We start from the raw sequence: 17,705 nt of genomic DNA, 5'->3' as shown, positions 1-17,705 counted from the left end.
ATGAAATGTGATAGTGAGGTTGTGTTAGTTCTCAATTAAAGCATGCATGTAAGTAAATAAAGTGTGAAAGTTTAAACCATGCAAATGTCAATCCACCCAAGAGAAGCGTCCTTCTAAATGGGGAGATAGGATACCATGGGAAAGATCCAAAGCTCCCACAAGCAAGTTAGATCTTTTATTAATATTACAATGAGAAGAGGGCCCTTCAAAGTCCTCAACTAAACTTCAAGGAGAGTCCTCACAATAATTGCTTGAAACTTGGACACTAGACCTCCTTTCTTGAGAAAGTAATGACAAAATTTCACAAAACTTATGCAAGGGAAACAAGGTGAAAGTTTCCTCCAAATGCCCATGGCTTAGAGAGGAAAATGGGCAGCCCTCTAGTGAACTCGACTTTGGCCAAAATAAGCCTCAAAAGGGCTCATGGCATCTTTGGAAATCGAACCCCCAACACTTGCCAAAGGTCTTGCAAACACTTGTTAGATGTTGCGGGAGGTTGCTCTTCAAAATCTGCCACACAAGAGCTAGCAAACAATTCAAACAATGGCTGCAAAATAAGTTAAATATTAATGGAAAAATCAACAAAATAAAATGTATATGTACAATTATAATTCACAAAAGGCTAAGCTAAAGAGTGAGAGTAAACTCTTGTCTTTTCTTAGCCATGTTCAAGCTCTTAGATAGCAAATGAAAGAAATGAAATACAATGTTTTTTAAAAGAGATTTAAATTTAAAAGTACTCGGCTTGTGTACAAGCTATGTTCCAAAACCCCCTGCAAAACCACTTTGTAAGATAAGACTACGAAGGTTCAAAGAACAAATGAGAGCTCCTTTAAGAATGTATCAAGAGTGGGTTGGTCTCTCCAAAGACTTCCCCTCACGCTTGATTTTGTGATCCCAACAAGATGTTCTTTCTACAAAACTTCAATCAAGAATTAATTACATATAGATTCAACAATAAATAATGATAAGAAAATCTAGAGATTTATTTAAAACCAACTAGAGCACTCTATACCTAGCGCATACTTTTAAATCAAATGTCAATGCAAGATAGCTCTACATTAACAAATTTACAAGAGCATGTGAAAACAAATTAGATCAAAGCTTGAGTAAAAGGAATTATACCAATGATCCACAATTCATCACACTCGAAAAGGAGGAACACCTCATGAATGAAACCCCAAAGTCTTTATTGATATTTATGAAAATGTACAAGGCGGCAACGCTTCTGCAAGCACTATAGCTAGTAACAAGTATGATACAAATGAGAGCTCAAGGCTCTATTATATAGACTTATGGGAGTCAATCCCAATGTAGAAGTGATTAAACAAGTGGCATGGGGTGACAATCCCAAAGAGAAATTCGAATTTGTTGAATAGAGCTCTAATGGCAAGTGTAAAAATTGAATTCTGGCAAGTGGACATCATTTTCTTCTTCCCTTATGTGCCAAATTCGAATTTTGTGATGGAATGACAAGTGTATATGGGTGGTAACCCAATTTCCCACAAAAATCTCCGCCAAATTCCCAAATCCTCCCAAATGTGCATTAACTTCACAAATTCGAATTTCCAAGTGAGCAACTTTCTCATTTAATGCCGAAAATTTGATTTTATTTGAGCACATGTCCTTTCCTTGATTTTAGGAGTCCACATCACCTTGGGACTTCAATTTAACTCCCCCATAATTTTCCACCTCATTTCCACAACATTTAGCATGTGTGGATATTTATTTTTCTCCATTTATTTAATTTTTGGTTTAATTAATTGCCAGATTTTCCACTGAACTTAGGAAAAGTGTGTTTTGAGGGTTCAAAACACATTCAAAACCCCTCAAAGTGTGTCATAGTAGAAAGTTGAGGGTGAGAGGTGCAAATTTCATTACTCATACTCCATACAACTTCTCTAGACATCACTTATTACATTACAAATACAATTTTATTAGCAATTTCCGTAATGCAGAAAATTTAAAAATTTAAAAAATGACTACCTAGACCTAACCAAATTCCACAATTTTTTTTGTGTGATCTAGTATGGTATATACATCAACTGTAGACATTAAGATGTGTTAGGGGCTCAACCTTCAAACTTTCACTCTGGCTTTGGGGCAAAAAGTGAGTGAAAAAACCCAGAAAATTATCTGCCTCTGAAAAGGAAGGAATAATTAACTAGATAAAAAAACACTCAAAGGTGTACTCGTTTGTTGATCGAGTCCCAATATCCTAGGCCTGTTACAGACTCAAAACTCATCATTACTAGTATCACTTATTACAATTCCTCGCAGGGGTGGAATCTGGGTACAAGAAAGATGATGAGAAAATAGAAGTAGAGTATAAAAATTTTGTTGACTGATGATATCTGATGGTACAAGTGTCCATTGGTACATCCTTGGGCATGGAGTTTTCATATAATCATCAAGTGCCACTCCAGTGGTCAATAGGTGACATCTACAACTCTCTTTCGGTAACCCTATTTCAACCCAACCAAATGTTGTCCAAAAATCAAAATGAACATCAAATCGCAATTACCTTTTATGATGGCATTTATGTTGAAAAATGTAACTAGGTTCGGTCTTCATAAAATGTATTTGTCAAAAGAATTTTTATTATTGTTATAATGACTTATTAAAGCATGGGTTTCTGCTTGGGTCATCATTTTATTAGTCAATGTCCCCATTGTGGACTCCTAGGATTAATAAAGAGTCATTGTTATTTTATGAGACCTTTCTTGGGCTTTCGAACGATGTAAAAAGAATTATTTTTGAGTAAAAAATGAATTATGTAACCTCCACACCAAGTCGACCTCAAGAAGATCAAGTTAGCCTCAAGGAAGGAAATTTGACCTCATTGGAAGACTATATATACAAGGCAGTTCAAATTCATTTGTAGCATATCACTCTCTCACACATAGTTCGATATTTGAAGTTGGAAGCTAGAAGCCGGGAAAAGAGCGAAGGTGAAGAAGGAGGCTAAAAGGAGTGCAAGTTTGGTCAAGAAGGAAGGGGAGGAAAAAATCGAAGTTTTGGTATCTCTATCTCTCTCACGTGGGCTAGTTTAGGAGATCGAAGTCTCGTTGTCAAGGTTGAAGCTGCTGTTGATGTCAGAAGCTGCCAAGTCGAAGTTTCTAGGGTCGAAGTGTTGCTGCTACTAGGTCAAAGGTTGGATCGAAGAGGGAGAGGTTGACTTGGTGTAGAGGAGGTCTGTGTCTAGAAGAGTCTCATTGAAAACTGTTGAAGGAAGAGATTTTTGATTGGGTTTTCCCCTAGATAGGGGTTTTGCCCTGGTAGAGTGCCTACATCTTCTGTCTTGCATTTTGGTGATCTTCATGCACACATAATTTGGTAATTGCTTGATGAAAAATAATATAACAAATAAGTAAAAGAAGCTGACATAATTCACTAGTAATTATCAAGAAAGAGAAATCTAACCCTAATCCTACTAGCATTGATTTCTCAACACTTTCAGCATGATATCTACTTGCTTGCAACCTCAACATCCTGCACATTCATAAACACATCTCCAAGACATCCCATGTCAAAGGTCTCCTTCCTTTACAAACTTTATCAGAGTCTTCATACCTTCTCCATGGATATGTCTTAGCCAATTCTTTTAGTCATCAGATGTTGATCATTTCTTATGAACTCCTCTTCCTTTCTTCACATATTGTTTCCAGGAACTTCTATACATAGTTCCTTCATCTTTGTCAACCACCTAATATTCCATACGAGGACATATTATGTTGATTTCATCTTGTAAATATGTGAACTAGCTCAAGACATATGCCTTCATGCATCTTATGAAGGGAAGAGATCCATTTTCTTCGATCATGCTCATGAGATAGAGAATTTACCCATGCTATCTGCAACTATATGATGACATGACTTAATCTATCAAATATATACATACCTCTTTTCTCCTTTTGGTCATTTATACTTTGTTCGAGAACTTCCTTTCCTTGCTTGAAAGTTCTTTAATCATGTTGCACTCCTTTATCACCATACCATCATCCTTTTCAATAATGGATTCCACACAGGGTGGAATTATCAACAAGACGCTTCTTCCAAGTAGAGGTGAACCTCTAATGAAGATGTCAATAGAGGATCTTGATTATCCTCATTCTGCAAATGCTCCTTCCTAATGATGATGTTGTATGATGAATTCTTTCTATGCTAGATGACTCTCTTCTAATTATGCTTTCAATGAGGTTGCCATGAGCTACTTCCTTTCTATCATGATGATTGCTACAACCATGTAGAGTTCTACTTCAACTATCCTTTCAAGCTTCTATAATGATGTTATGATCTTTCTTCAATCATATGCTTCTAATATGATGCCATCTTCTAATATGATGCATCCTATCATACTTGGAAGTTGGAATGCTTCTTATCAGGATAGCTATGTTTTACGAAACTGAAAAGAAATAGGTGAAGAAGATTATCTCAGTGATAGTAGAGATCTTTTATTTCTTCCTTCTTTGATTTCTTCTTCTCAAGTTCTTCCACTTCTTCGGTGACATGGGCTACATTCCTTTCTTTCCTTTTCTTGTTGCCCTTCTTGAGTTTCGGACAATCTCTCTTGAAATGCCCATATTCCTTGACAACCATAGCATTGGATCTTTGACATATCGATCTTCTCTTTTTCTGAGGATCAAACTTCCCAAACTTTCCTTTTCTCCTAGCCATGGTAGAAAATGTTTGAACTTGTTCGCTTGGTCCTACATCACTTTTTGCCTTCAACCTAGTTTCTTCAATCTTACACAATGACCAGAGTTCACTGAATGGGGTGGCTTCCTTCTTTCCATAGATGCTTGATACAAATTTGCCCCATTCATCAAGTAGTGCATTGAGCACCACAATGGTCATTTCTTTGTCAGACATTATTTCCCCCAACTCTTGCAATTGGTCTTGTATTTGTGACACCCTCATAAGATATGAGGCTATCCCTTCTTCCTTTGATACCTTCATCTTATATAGTGTGGCTCTCAAAGATATTACTTCTCCTACAGTGCTTACGGAAAATAATTTTACCAACTTGTCATAGATGTCTTTTGACTTCTCCAATTTTGCTACATAAGGGATGAGAGAATCCTTCATTGATTCGATAAGGATTCTTTGAGCCCTTATTTCCCCCTTCATATATTTTGTTAGATCTTGACCTTCTTCTTTTGGTGGTTCGACAATTGAACCCTTAACATGTCCAATGACTTCTTTTTCTATGAGAATCAAATTTGTCCTCTTCTTCCATACAAGGAAATTTGATGACCCAACCAACCTATTGCTCTCCTTGCAGAATGGAGTCATTTTGATAGTAGATTCAGTCATAGATATAAGGATATTTACTTGTGAAGTGAAGATGCTCCTTTGATGGTGATATCTTCAACTTGATGACTTCTTGATTTTGATGATGATGTTTGCTTCCTTGAAGATAACAATACTCCTTCTAGAGATGTCCTTCAAATATGATTGAGATGAGATTCTTAATTCAAATAGAGGGAGAACACCTTGATTCCTTTGATGATGATGGTAACATCTCTTCTTGCTTCCTTGAAATGGAGACTTCAAGATGCTTCAAATGTGTAGTCCTTCTTTGAGTGGAGGTAGGGTCCTTGAGGTCTTTCTTTTCCTTGTGATGATGATGTGTGATCTTTCCAAGAATGCTTTGAGTGTAGAACCCTTCTTTAATGAGCTAGGGTTTTGAGGCCTTCTTAGTTCCTTCCTTCAAGATGATGAGTGAGTTAGTCCTTCTTGATGATTTTCTTGTACTCGGCTGTTGTGTATCCCTTCTTGATGGTACGATGTCCTCTTTGATGACTTTCCTTGTCTTGTCACCTTAACTCTGAAACCAGGTTGAGAAATCTAGGGGCAGTAGATTAGATAACTTCTCTTACTTTGATAACTATTTGTGATGTATTTTTACTTTAATTAGCTTCTTCTTTCACTTGATTATAATTAGTGTTCTTATCATCAAACAACTACCAAATCATAAAAAACAATGAGACAAGGGGACACAAGATGTAGGCGATCAGCCAGGGCTAAACCTCTCCTCTTGAGGGGAAAACCCACAATAATTCTTCTCTTCTTATACAACTTTAAATGACGAATTCCAAGACCTATGACCCTTGACCAAAACCCCTCCAAGACCAAGTCAAACTTCTCCTTTGAAGAACTTTCTTCTAGCAAAGTCAACCCAAGTCAATCCAGCTTCACAACTGTTGCAACTCTTTGCTTCGACCTCAACTTCAGACCTGTAACTGGGACTGCAATTTTCAGCTACTGCAGAAACCCTAGTTTCTGCACATGTGGAAGAATAAGGTGTTTTTACCCTCTTTTTTTCCTTCACTCAGGATGTTTTCTTCTCCTAGGAAATTCGACTTGCAATGGCGACTTCTTGAGAGCCAAATCTTGACTTCTTTGTGTCACTGTAATTCGGTACTTCTGCAGCAGAAGGTAGCCCTAAATATCTCATACGTGTGAGGTGAATAGCCCAAAAACAATCCTTAAAAACTTCGCTTTCCTCTTCCTTAGATTCTCCTTCCCTTTGCTAGGTATCCTTTGCCCTTCTTGTGCTTCCACGAACTTGATTGATGTCCTTTGTAAATGAGGTCAAGTCATATATATATAGTCTTTTTGTTGCATCTCGTAGTCCGACTTGACACTGGCCTTAGGCCGACTTGTTACTTGCACATTGACTAGGTCTTGGAGGGCCGTTGACTCTATTTTTTACTCAAATAATTTTTCTTTACAATATGTAACATGCCCAAGAGGGTCTTCCATACATGACAATGACTCAATTGACTTGTAGACTCAATAACAAGCCCTAGAAGCACTCAATGGGTGCTTGAACTATAACAAAAATAGCCTTAAGCATGAAACCCATGCCTCAATAACAACAATAATAAATTTATTTTTCTCTTTACAATAAATACCTAGAATCATGATTACATGTCATTATGAAGACCGAACCTATTTGCATATTTCAACACTAAGCACGGTGTAAATATTTTCAGAGTAACCCCAAAAGCTAACCTAGATATATGCTTATACAGGAAAAGTGCTTTGAGAAACACAACTTGAGGGGTTGCAGCACATAGGGTGGAGCTGAGCTGCAGCTTATCCACCAAAATCGTATGTCACTTCCCCTGGTCTCATCCCTTTGAAACTTGTGAGATTCAGGTGGGACAGAGCATAGCAAGAATGGAACCCTAGTGAATTGATTTAAACCCTATGGCCTTCAGCAATGAACTAAGTTCCTCTTGGCTTTATGCCTTTAATTTTCAAAACCATAATATTAAGAAATGCCTCATTCTGAAAATTTGCTGCATCTAGTACCCAATTTGCTTTTGTGCCTACAATGCACATGCTTCAGGTATCTTTATATTGTGAATTTCTTGTTGTAAAACTAGATTAGGCTCACCACAGTTGGCCTCTGGTTCCAGATAGATGCCCTAGCTTGATTTTTAACTCTCGTGACTCGTCTTATGTACCTGTGACTCCTTGCTTGCATTCCTAGAGACTCACATGTTCTTGCAGTTTTTTGTTCCATATAGATTTGGATTAGTACATTGCTTGCACCATGAGAAAAGCTGTTCTACGATCTCATATATGTCCTCTCTTGCAGTTTTTTTTTTCCAGTGTGATTGAAGGTATTTGTCTTTTAAACCTGCCTCCCATTTTTCTGTTGTTTTATAACTTCCCTTGGATAACCACTGTATCTGTTAAATCGGATCCTCTGAAAAACACATTTATTTGAATGGATATTTGGATTTTGTATTTAGTTAAACAAGAATCTGCGTTATATTTGCTAAAATTAATCATCAAATATATATTTTGTATCTGATATGCTTCAATTGAAGAAATTTAGTTTCTATTAGCACTTAGAATACAACCACTTAAACACAGTTGAGAAATGTTTGTGCTGCACTGTTTATGTCAGTTGACATTTTTAGGCTTTCATTATGACATTGTTATGATTTGGTTGCAGTTGCTGGGCTTCTTATCAGATCTTTCCTCTGTTCGTCTTATTGTGGTAACATTTTTAACTGTCATTTTCTCTCTGCTTTCATATGGATGTATAGGCTGAGCTATTGGCTACATATGGTTTTGAAAATTGATCACGTCTTTAGGCACACTTATGATATATCGTGACTTCCACATTGCAGGTTGTTGGAGGGACAGAACAAGTTAAGCCTTCTCTTTCTTCTACAACTAGAGTTGAGGTCATCTCTTATTCAAAGTTGGAAGATCAGGTAGTAGCTCATGTTTGGTTTTGTTGGTTTCTATACCATACATTTCTGTTTTCTTCAAGACACTCATCTAGTTTTCAGTATTTAACTCATTATTTGTTTGCTTTGTTCAACAAGAATAGACTGGGGCAAGTAATGAGTAAAGAAACATTTAAACAATTAAGCATTGAGAAATCCACATGAATATCCAAACTTGCCAAAGTTCAGGAGAGATCAGCGAGAATTCAGATTGTGTAATTGATAAATAATATCCATTTTATCATCTCTGTTAAACATGCCATTTGTCTATTAGGGTAGTTGCAATCTTCAACCATTTCGGCCCCCATTGCCAGAAGATGTTGCCACAATTTGCTACACAAGTGGAACAACTGGAACTCCAAAGGTACAACCCTTTTCAGCTTCTCTTGGAATATCCTAAATTCTGATTGAATATATGGTCATTATATCTTTGTGAATAGTGTTTCCATACTAGAATATGAATAGTTGATAGAACTGCAGTGCTGTTTAAACATACCCTTTTCTTGCCTAATGCAATACCCTTTCCCTGTCTGATGCAGGGAGCTGTATTAACCCATGGGAATTTTATTGCTAGTATCGCTGGTTCCCTTCTTTCCATCAAGCTTGTCTCTACAGATGTGTATGTATTTAAGTTTTTTCAGTATAGCTCAGGATTCAAATACATTAGAATGGGACAAGAGAGAGTGATATTTGAGCTTTTCATATCTTTAGTAACTAATAGCCTTGATCAATTTTCAGCTATATCTCTTATCTTCCGTTGGCACACATTTATGAAAGGTTAATCACCGTTGGTGTAACGCACAGTGGAGCTGCCATGGGATTTTACCAAGGGGTATGAAAAGTTTTGTGGGTTTGTGTGTCAATGTTGTTCATTCTTTTAATTGGTGCTTGTACCAATATTGTAGGCATTTTGTAGCAATTACAGTATAGTCTTTCTTTTTTTGTTCATTTTGGGAAAACAAAAGTAAATTTATTTAATTAAAACTTAGAGATTACAAGAACTGAGTTTGTGTACTTGTATCCATCCATAAAACAGGTAGATTGATGCCAACAATTGCCACTGCCAACCGACTAAACCCTCTTCCTTCTATTACATATACTTTATTCCTTGCCTAACTGGGAACCCCTTATTTCCACTGGCAGAGTCTACACCCTTAACTTAAATACTAAACTGTACATTTCATCTTGGCCAAAAGCTATTCATGTTACTTACTACCTACACAATCTAGTTCCATTGCCTAGGCTGATGATGCGATTTAGTTGCCAGGTGCTAGTGAACTTAGTCTGAATATGTACTATATTTGTTTTTATCCATTTGAACATTATATTTTTGCAGTTCACCAACCTCATTGTAATAGGTCAGATGTTGATGGCCACTCCAAAATTATAAGTAGGAATACGCACTTCCCTATATTCTTTATTGAGTAATCTATAGCTATCACATGTACTCTTGTATACACATAATACAAATGATCTATGCATATGGGATTTATAAGTTGACAAGTCTTCTATATGTTGAAGTTAGTTTTCTATAGCTTGGCTTCTATCATTAAAGCAAGTTGGAAGGCGCACCCCTTTGGTGTCATAGGGAAGAGTTTGGTTCCTTCCGTTTGTGAAGCAGCAAACATGAGATGAACTCAACACGAAAGGTATTGTTGGACTTGTTGACCACTACCGGTCAACTGCCCATGCAGTACACCTCCTTTCTGTTGGCAGAGAGGGGTAGCTCCTGAACAGCATGTCCGTGCCATCCTGCCATCATCAGCAGCTTGATCTTTTTGATTGTAAACCCAGTCTGCATGTATTAATTGTAAATAATCTTAGCAGACATGAGTCATGTATGTATTTTGCCTAGGTGGACCTAACTTTCTGATGATAATCTACGTCCCGGAAGGTTTTTCGTCTCACTGATCCACGGATCGGCAGAGTTTTCCTTCAAACCTGACCCCAAAGCTGGGATTGATTTTGTCATTAGAACTTTAGGAGAATCCTAGTGTGTTGATCTGCTAGATTATCGTGGTGTCGCAGAGCTGGGTGTTTTATGAGGGTCTGTATTAAGTGGGCTTGTCCCCTTGAGATGTAAATTGTAAAAGTCATGATGTAATGTGTCCTGAGGGTCGAGAAATGTTTTAAATCCCCTCATGAGTCCTAAGTCCTAGGTCCTAGGTGATGTTTCCAAAAGCTTAGTTCAGTGATCCATGTTAAATGAATTAAAAATTTAAAAAATGAATAAAAATAATAAAATAATAAAAAAATAATAAAAAATTAAAAAAATGAAGCAAAAACCCTAACTAATAAAATAATAATATTTTAAGTTAATAAATCGACGGATGAGATCAAGAGATGTCTTGATCCTCATCAACGGTCGAGATCATTTCTACATGGATCACTCGAACTAGCCGTTAGGATCATTTCCTTTTTATAGGGTCTTAGGGTGTCATTTCAAGGTATCTGATCTGTGAGTCTATACTGAAAAGCTCTCTTGTAATCTGATTTCTGGTTAATAAAAGAAGACTTTGGGGTCCAAATTGTGCTGGTGTTACTCTCTGGAATTGCTGTGAGATCTTTAATTTTCTGCATATTTCAGTTTTCAGTCATCAATCATAGCTTGTTTTTTTTAGAGTATTGTGAGCACAGGTATCTTGTTCACGTGCTAGGGTTTGAATGTTGTAGGGTTTCTGGAAATAATGGCAGGTATCTCCATTATTTCCTGAGATCTAGCAGCATTCTCTCTCTCTTTGCTGATGGTTGCTTGAGATGTGCAGGAAAACCTTTAGTAGAGAATATTGGTGGGCGTTTGGGGAAGTTCTAGGCTGAACCAGCCGACTCCCACAGGCTTTTCTTTGCAGAGCCCAGCTGATTTCGCCCTGGGTTAATCATTTAAAGTTTATTTCGTATTTTACATTGAGAGATTTTCTGTCTGTTCACAGCAAAGTTCAAGTTTCTGACAATCTGAAAATATTTTTGTTATTATGGCTAAATCTGGCTGTAAGGGGCCAAGTTTGTACATTAATCAGCTGATCTAGGATTTTTTTTTTTAAACTTTTTGATCTATACAGTTTTCATTAGGGATTAGGGTTTGTTTTTTTTTGGGGTTTATGTACATATTATCATTCTTCTGGGTGATTTTGTCCATTGCAGATACAGGGTTATCATTGTGCTGTTCAGGGTTTTGCAGGCTCAGGCAAACGTGGCCCAGCGTGTTCAGTGGTCTGCCGTCAGTCTTTGCTTTGGCTGGGGTCACGTATCGTCACGTAGCAAAATTCTGTTATTCACTCTCCTCTGTCAGAAACCTCTGCCGTTTTCCCTCAAACTGCAAACACAGTCAATAGCATGAAAAAATTGAAAATTTGTTTTGATGCACGCAACTCGATTTTGCTGGAGTAAGGTTATCTGAGAAAGTCCAATATCGATTCCTGCTGTCAAGGCTTTATCAAGATATATGCCAATGTTTTAATGCATTTTTCGGTGTGAAGGCTCCAGACCCGCATGCACCATGCCAGTCAATAAACAAGGGGATCCAAAGAAAGCTATTCAGAAAATCGAGTTCATCCTGTAAAATTTCAGAAACAAGCTGGGCCATCGACTGTGTCTTTTGGGAGATTTCTCTATCGATTATGCTTTTGTGATAACAACCATCGGACCAGTAAATTCATGCGTTTGGCATGAGGCGGCATCAAGAAGCATTTTTATTTTTTGTCTCATCGTGAATACAACTGCGCTGTTGGCAATCTCCAGGTCACAGTTTTACTGCACTCTGCCGTCGACCTGCGTGCATCCTTCACCTCCGTCTGCAAACCCTCAGGTATCCGCCACAGTTTCAGCCGTCAAACTGCACATACCACGCACAGGATACCCTTCGGCTTGCTGGACATTCAAACAAATCAACGTGGGCTTCAGCGATTCGCATTTCTGACTCACGCCAAGGAGGTTTCACGTTTCATCATCTCAGCTAGCCATTGATGGTTTGCAGACTCGGTATTCACCCTCGGCCCAGGTAAGAGTCTCTCATAAAATTAATTGCCGTCTGTCATCGTAGAAGTTATGCTCGTGCTCCAATCCTCGCCGGCAGCAGGGTTCCTCGTCTGCGTTTCCTCAGGTAAACGTATGTATCCGCAGGCAAATCGACTTCATTAGTCATACAACATTTTTTTTATAGTTTGCGTAGGATTTTTTTAATGTTCATGAGGTTACGTTAGATTAGGGTTCCGATTTATATCATTTTAGTTTCGTTTCATTAGTTTTTGATTTTAAAATTTTGTTTTGTATTTTAATTAATGTTTAGTGTAGTTCCTTTTTTATTTCACGCTTTAGATTTTAGAAAATTTTAAGTTAGTCTATAATGTTGTTTGTTTTAGATTTAATATTTTTATAAAAATGAAAAAATTCGATTTGTTGTTTTTAGCTTAGGTTCTATTTTAATAGTTACTTTATTTTTTAGTTTTAGCCTTTTTAGGATTTTTTTTAAAATTTGTATAAAAAAAATAAAAATAAAAAAAATAAAAATAAAAAATAAAAAAATTTGGAAAACTATTTTTCCCAGTCTCGGTGGTTTTTTCATGTTATATTTTTTCATGCTGAGATATAAATTTTCAAGTCGAGATACGAAATTGACATCTGGTTAATGATTTACGATTCTCGTGGTGTTTTAAGGCATTTATCTCTTCGAAATTTCAGTTGCCAGATATCGTTTTGAGCATTATGATTTAGCTGATGATAGATGATTGCTGTTCATGGTTCATGTTTCTATATCATTTAACAAGTAATCGTTTTCACAACAATCTCTTAAGGCACTGGTCTGCTAAATTAATCAAATCATTTTAGTGCTTATCTTAAGCGTGTCTCGTGTCTCCCAACCAACTGGTCGACAGTTGGTCTCATCATCTCGCAGGGTCTACCCCCCTTAGCCGCGGGAGACAGGCTTAAGCGGAGGGATCGGAGATCAGAGTGACAGCCCCCGGTCTGAGCGTTGTCGTGCCAATTCGCGTGACAACAGGACTCACTTACATCTAGCTTGATAGACATTTTGTTGAACCCAAGGATGTATAGAAGTGAGGGCCACTTTGGTAACAGTCCATCCTTGTACCCTAAGGGGTAGAACCACTTATACATGGTAAATTTGAAGTTGTTTACAGTATTGATTGGAGGTTGGTTGTTGGTTGTGAGATGTTTGGTGTGGGTTTGGCACCATCTTAGGGCATGTTAGTCCATGCAAACTTCAATGACTATGATTTCATTGTCTTTTGTTAAATTTGACATCGCCTTAAAACTGTTTTCAATATTTTGTATCCATGAGTCAAGTTTGTCACCATTGAGCGAGTTGTGAAGCAGTGTGGCTTTGGAAGCTACTCACATGACTATTTGATTAGGTGTTGGAACTGATCGTGATATATTGTGACAACCAAAGCTGTTTGAAGCTTTCAGATAATCCAGTTTTCCATGACAGGTTGAAGCACATCGAGATCAACTACCACTATATTTGTGACATGTTGCAAAAGGGAGTAGTAAGGCTCTATCACATCTCTACAAATGAGCAGATAGATGAATTAATCACAAAGCCTCTGTCTAGAGCAAAGTTTTTGTATTTTTGGGATAAGCTTGGAGTTGTTGAGAATACATCCCTCAATGAGAGGGAGTGTTGGATGATAACATCAGGGATAGTCATCCTCCCTAGGTCAAGTATGTTGACCAAGATTAGGGAGAATGGTCCAACAAATGACAATCATTCTTCTTGGGTCAAGTATGTTGACCAAGATTAGGAAGAATGGTCGAGTGTGATTAGAGGCCCAAAATTCTCAACCATAGAGTTGAGTGGGTGCCTCTCAACATCAGGCTCCTAATTACTCTCTAGATAGGTTGAGTGAGCACATTTAACATCATGACCTAGAATTACTCATGTAGAGTGAGGCCTTTGGGATTGGGACAAGGATTACCCCTGGCGTTTTTACCATGGGTCGAAGATGTTGGCCAGGATAATGGTAAACCAGGACTACTCTGTATACCATGAGTTAGAGGCGCCAACCAAAATTATGGTGACTTGTTGATGCTAATGATGTACCATGGGTCAGAGGTGTTGGCTAGAATTATGGTAACTAGTTGATGCTGTTGATTTACCATGGGTCAAAGTTGTTGACCGAGATTTTGGTGACCAGATGATGTTGACGCTGATGATGAGTTGTTTTAACATTTTCTTAGAGAAATTTGTCAACAAGAGAACATTTGGATCGTCATTATGAATACCTCCTTAGCTAAGAGGGAGCGTTGAATTTTTGGCTCCAAAGTGATCAAGTTAGCCCTCCCTCAAGTCAAGTCGACCCTTGTTGAAGTGGTACACATTCGACCATCTAGAACACTATATATACTCCACTTGTTCTGCTCCATAAGGCAGAATTTGGATCACAACAATCGTTTGCTTTTTGTTCACTTGCAAAGGAGAGAGATAACAGGAAGTGCGCATGAGTATTAGGAAGTTCGCGTAAGTAACAAGAAGTATGCACGAGTATCAGAAAGTTCATGTGAGTAATAGGAAGTGCACATGAGTAACAGGGAGTTCGTGTGAATAACGAGAAGTGCGCATGAGTAACAGGAAGTTCACATGATGTGCAGGGGGCCGAATTTTGTGGGTAGTTTGACCAGGTGTGACCAGGGTTGTGTTTCTAGTCAGTTTGAATTTATGTGTGACTTGAAGAATTAGATGTATCTCTGTTGAATTGAATAATTTCTCAAAGGAAAAGGTTGTTGGGTTTTTCCCCAAGTGGGTTTTCTTAGGGTAAATCCTGTGTTATCTTTGTGCATTGTGATCTCTTCTGTCCAACTGCTTGTATGGTTGAATTTCTGAAGTATAATTGATTATTGATAATCTGGAAGTGCTAAAATAATATCTACATCATTGTAAGTAATTATTAGTTTTAGAAATTAGTGCTTGTATCTATTTCACTTGAAAAAATCAACAATTGAAGAATTACAATTAAACTAAGATCTTGAGAATATCAATGTCATGAATGGCTGAAATCTTCTTTTACATATTATCTTCAACATTGTTTCGGTAATGATTTGTTTCATATCATGAACTTACTATTGAGATTGATGTTATATTATAGACTGCGTATACATTCTTTTGTTGGTGCACAACCTAAGTCCTGGTCTTTATGGGTAATGTTAATAAATTTTTATATCTGATATACATTGTTAAAATATGATGATAATCTTACCATGCTATTGTTGAATTTTGTAGCTATGATTGGTCTTCATAATCATTATTTTCATCATTGATGTTCCTGTAATAATATATTTCTATGTAAAGCATGTTCTTCATGCTCAAAAGAAATTTTTATTATTTATGTATTTGTCAAAAGAAAAATATGAAGACATGTTCTTCATGACCTTCTCAAAAGAAAATTTGAATTTTAAAATTTTGATCTTTGGCTCCACAAGATGTCCAAGTCGGCCCTCGTTTGATCAAGTTAGCTATGACCCAAGAGGCACCTATTCAGACCCATTCAAGTGTGTATAAATAGGTCATTCCACCTCCACCCAAAGGGTAATTCGAATCACATCCAAAACAAGTAAATTTCCGTTCTCTAGTGAAGAAAGGCGAGGAGAAAAGAGGTCGAAGAAAGAGAAGACAAGTTAAGCAAAGTTCCAAGTGAGGAAGAATCACACGTGTGACTACAGGAGGTTCGAATTTTTTTGTGGTGAAGTCTGAGGTTAGTTCAAGTGTTTCTGTGGGGGAGACAGGCCGAAATTCGACCCCTATTACAAACCTTTGATCGAGCTTTGTGGAGGGTTGACTTGGTTTCTTGGTGAATCGCTGAGGTTGTCATCTTGCTGGTCAGTTTGTCTTTGATCTTGACTTTGATGTCTCTTCTGTTGAATTGATTCTATATGGAAAGGATTGCTGGATTTTTCCCCCTTATGGATTTTCACAAGGTAAACTCTTGTGTTCTTGTGTGGCTGTCTCTTTATGATCCTTTAACATTTGTTTTACTATTGATATTCCTCTATGTAATTGCTTTATGATGGAAAAGATCACGAGAAAAATATTAACCTAATTGAAATCATAGGAAGCAATTATCAGTTTTGGAGTATGCCCTAAAAATTCAATATGATATCAAAGCTTTGGCTTGGAGAAAGAGCAGCCTTCAAGCCATCCTCTAGGGCTTGATTTGTCAATTAGACCTAGATGCCCTAGTTCAAAATCAATAATGAAATCATCAACCTCTATTCATGTTGAGTTTAGAAAGATATGCCTCCAAAGTATTTTGTAATCCAATGGTCTATCCAGGCAACAAAAGGGAGCTAAAACACTCTGTTTATTCAATAAAACAAGAGGAATGTCGAGCCTTCAAGAACTTAAGACAAAAGGCCAAGAGGGCCTCAAGATACATTGGAGAAGACCAAGTAATCTCTGTTGAAGGATGCGAAAATCTCAAGTATTGTTTCAAAGGACCGAGAGCTGTTAGTTTTTTTGTAGCATCAGAGGCATTCTAGTCTCAAAACTTTGCAGAGAGTCTAGAATACAAGAGTTCTCCATAACCCAGAAATCATTTCTAGAAATTCTACCTAGAAGTGTCTCAATTAGATTATCAACCTATTTTTTAATGTTCCCTAAGTCTAAACTTAGGAAAATTGGTTAATTAATCAATATTAATTTAGATAAGGTGTGAATTATCTAGAAACTCACACTGATAGACAAGAAATTAATCTGGGCCCTTGATTAAGTTTTAATCTTGGCCGTTGGAGGTCCAATAGAGGATTATAAGAAGAAGTTGATGGGTAGATGGAGAACACACATGTGGAGTTTGATTTCCTTGGCAATTCGATTTCCAAAGAGTAGCTACAATCGCTGGAAAGCTAGAGAAGGAAGCAGTGACAGTGAGGGGCAGGGACAATGATCACGCAGAGAGGGGCAGAGGGAGTTTTGGCTAGAGGATCTTCTTCGGAGCCAAGAATACTCAGCAAAGAGGCAGAGAGAAACACAGAGGAGGTAGCGCAGAGACCAAAGAGGGTGACACAGAGCCAGGAAGGGCTCATGCATGCCCCATGAAGAGCCTCCTATGCAGAAGTCCGAATTTGCTGAGGAGGCTGACGTTTTTGAGCTGAGAGCGTTGGAATCAGCTCCAGAAGGCAAATCAATTCCCAACAGAGGCGGCGCAGTTCCTTAGAGGTTGACGCAAGGCCCACGAAGGGGCATCGCAAAAGAAGCTGGGGAACTCATTTGTTCAGTTGCTGGATCAGTCGGGACTTTCAGTGTAGAGTGAGGTAATCTCACTAATTTATTCTGCTGAGTGATATTCTTTGTATTGGATTGCCAGCAAGCCATCTAGATATTGTATTTGGAAATAAATTCAGCTTAATAATAAAAGCCCTCAGAACTGCTGCATCGGTTTTCCTGCATTGGGTTTTTCCGGGGACATTTGTCCAAAAACAATTGTGTCATTTATGTTGTAT

At 37.6% G+C, this 17,705-nt stretch overlaps 1 protein-coding gene across 2 annotated transcripts in view; it reads left to right on the top strand.

Moving 5' to 3' along the window:
* Positions 1-17,705, top strand: part of LOC149222825 (long chain acyl-CoA synthetase 6, peroxisomal-like) — a 343,129-nt gene that overhangs the window by 179,873 nt on the left and 145,551 nt on the right. For both annotated transcript variants that reach the window (XM_089385641.1, XM_089385640.1), the window contains exons 8-12: positions 7,976-8,020; positions 8,154-8,240; positions 8,530-8,619; positions 8,795-8,874; positions 8,994-9,087. In XM_089385641.1, coding sequence (XP_089241767.1) covers positions 7,976-8,020; positions 8,154-8,240; positions 8,530-8,619; positions 8,795-8,874; positions 8,994-9,087 — 396 coding nt within the window. The remainder of the gene's footprint in view (positions 1-7,975; positions 8,021-8,153; positions 8,241-8,529; positions 8,620-8,794; positions 8,875-8,993; positions 9,088-17,705) is intronic.

This window comes from Pinus tabuliformis, chromosome Q, assembly GCF_031772625.1.
Source record: "Pinus tabuliformis cultivar Carrire ecotype Pingquan chromosome Q, CPIR1, whole genome shotgun sequence".
NCBI classification, from domain to species: Eukaryota; Viridiplantae; Streptophyta; class Pinopsida; order Pinales; family Pinaceae; genus Pinus; species Pinus tabuliformis.
The sequence above is the reverse complement of the archived record's forward strand: the minus strand, read 5'-3'. Positions and strand labels throughout refer to the sequence as shown.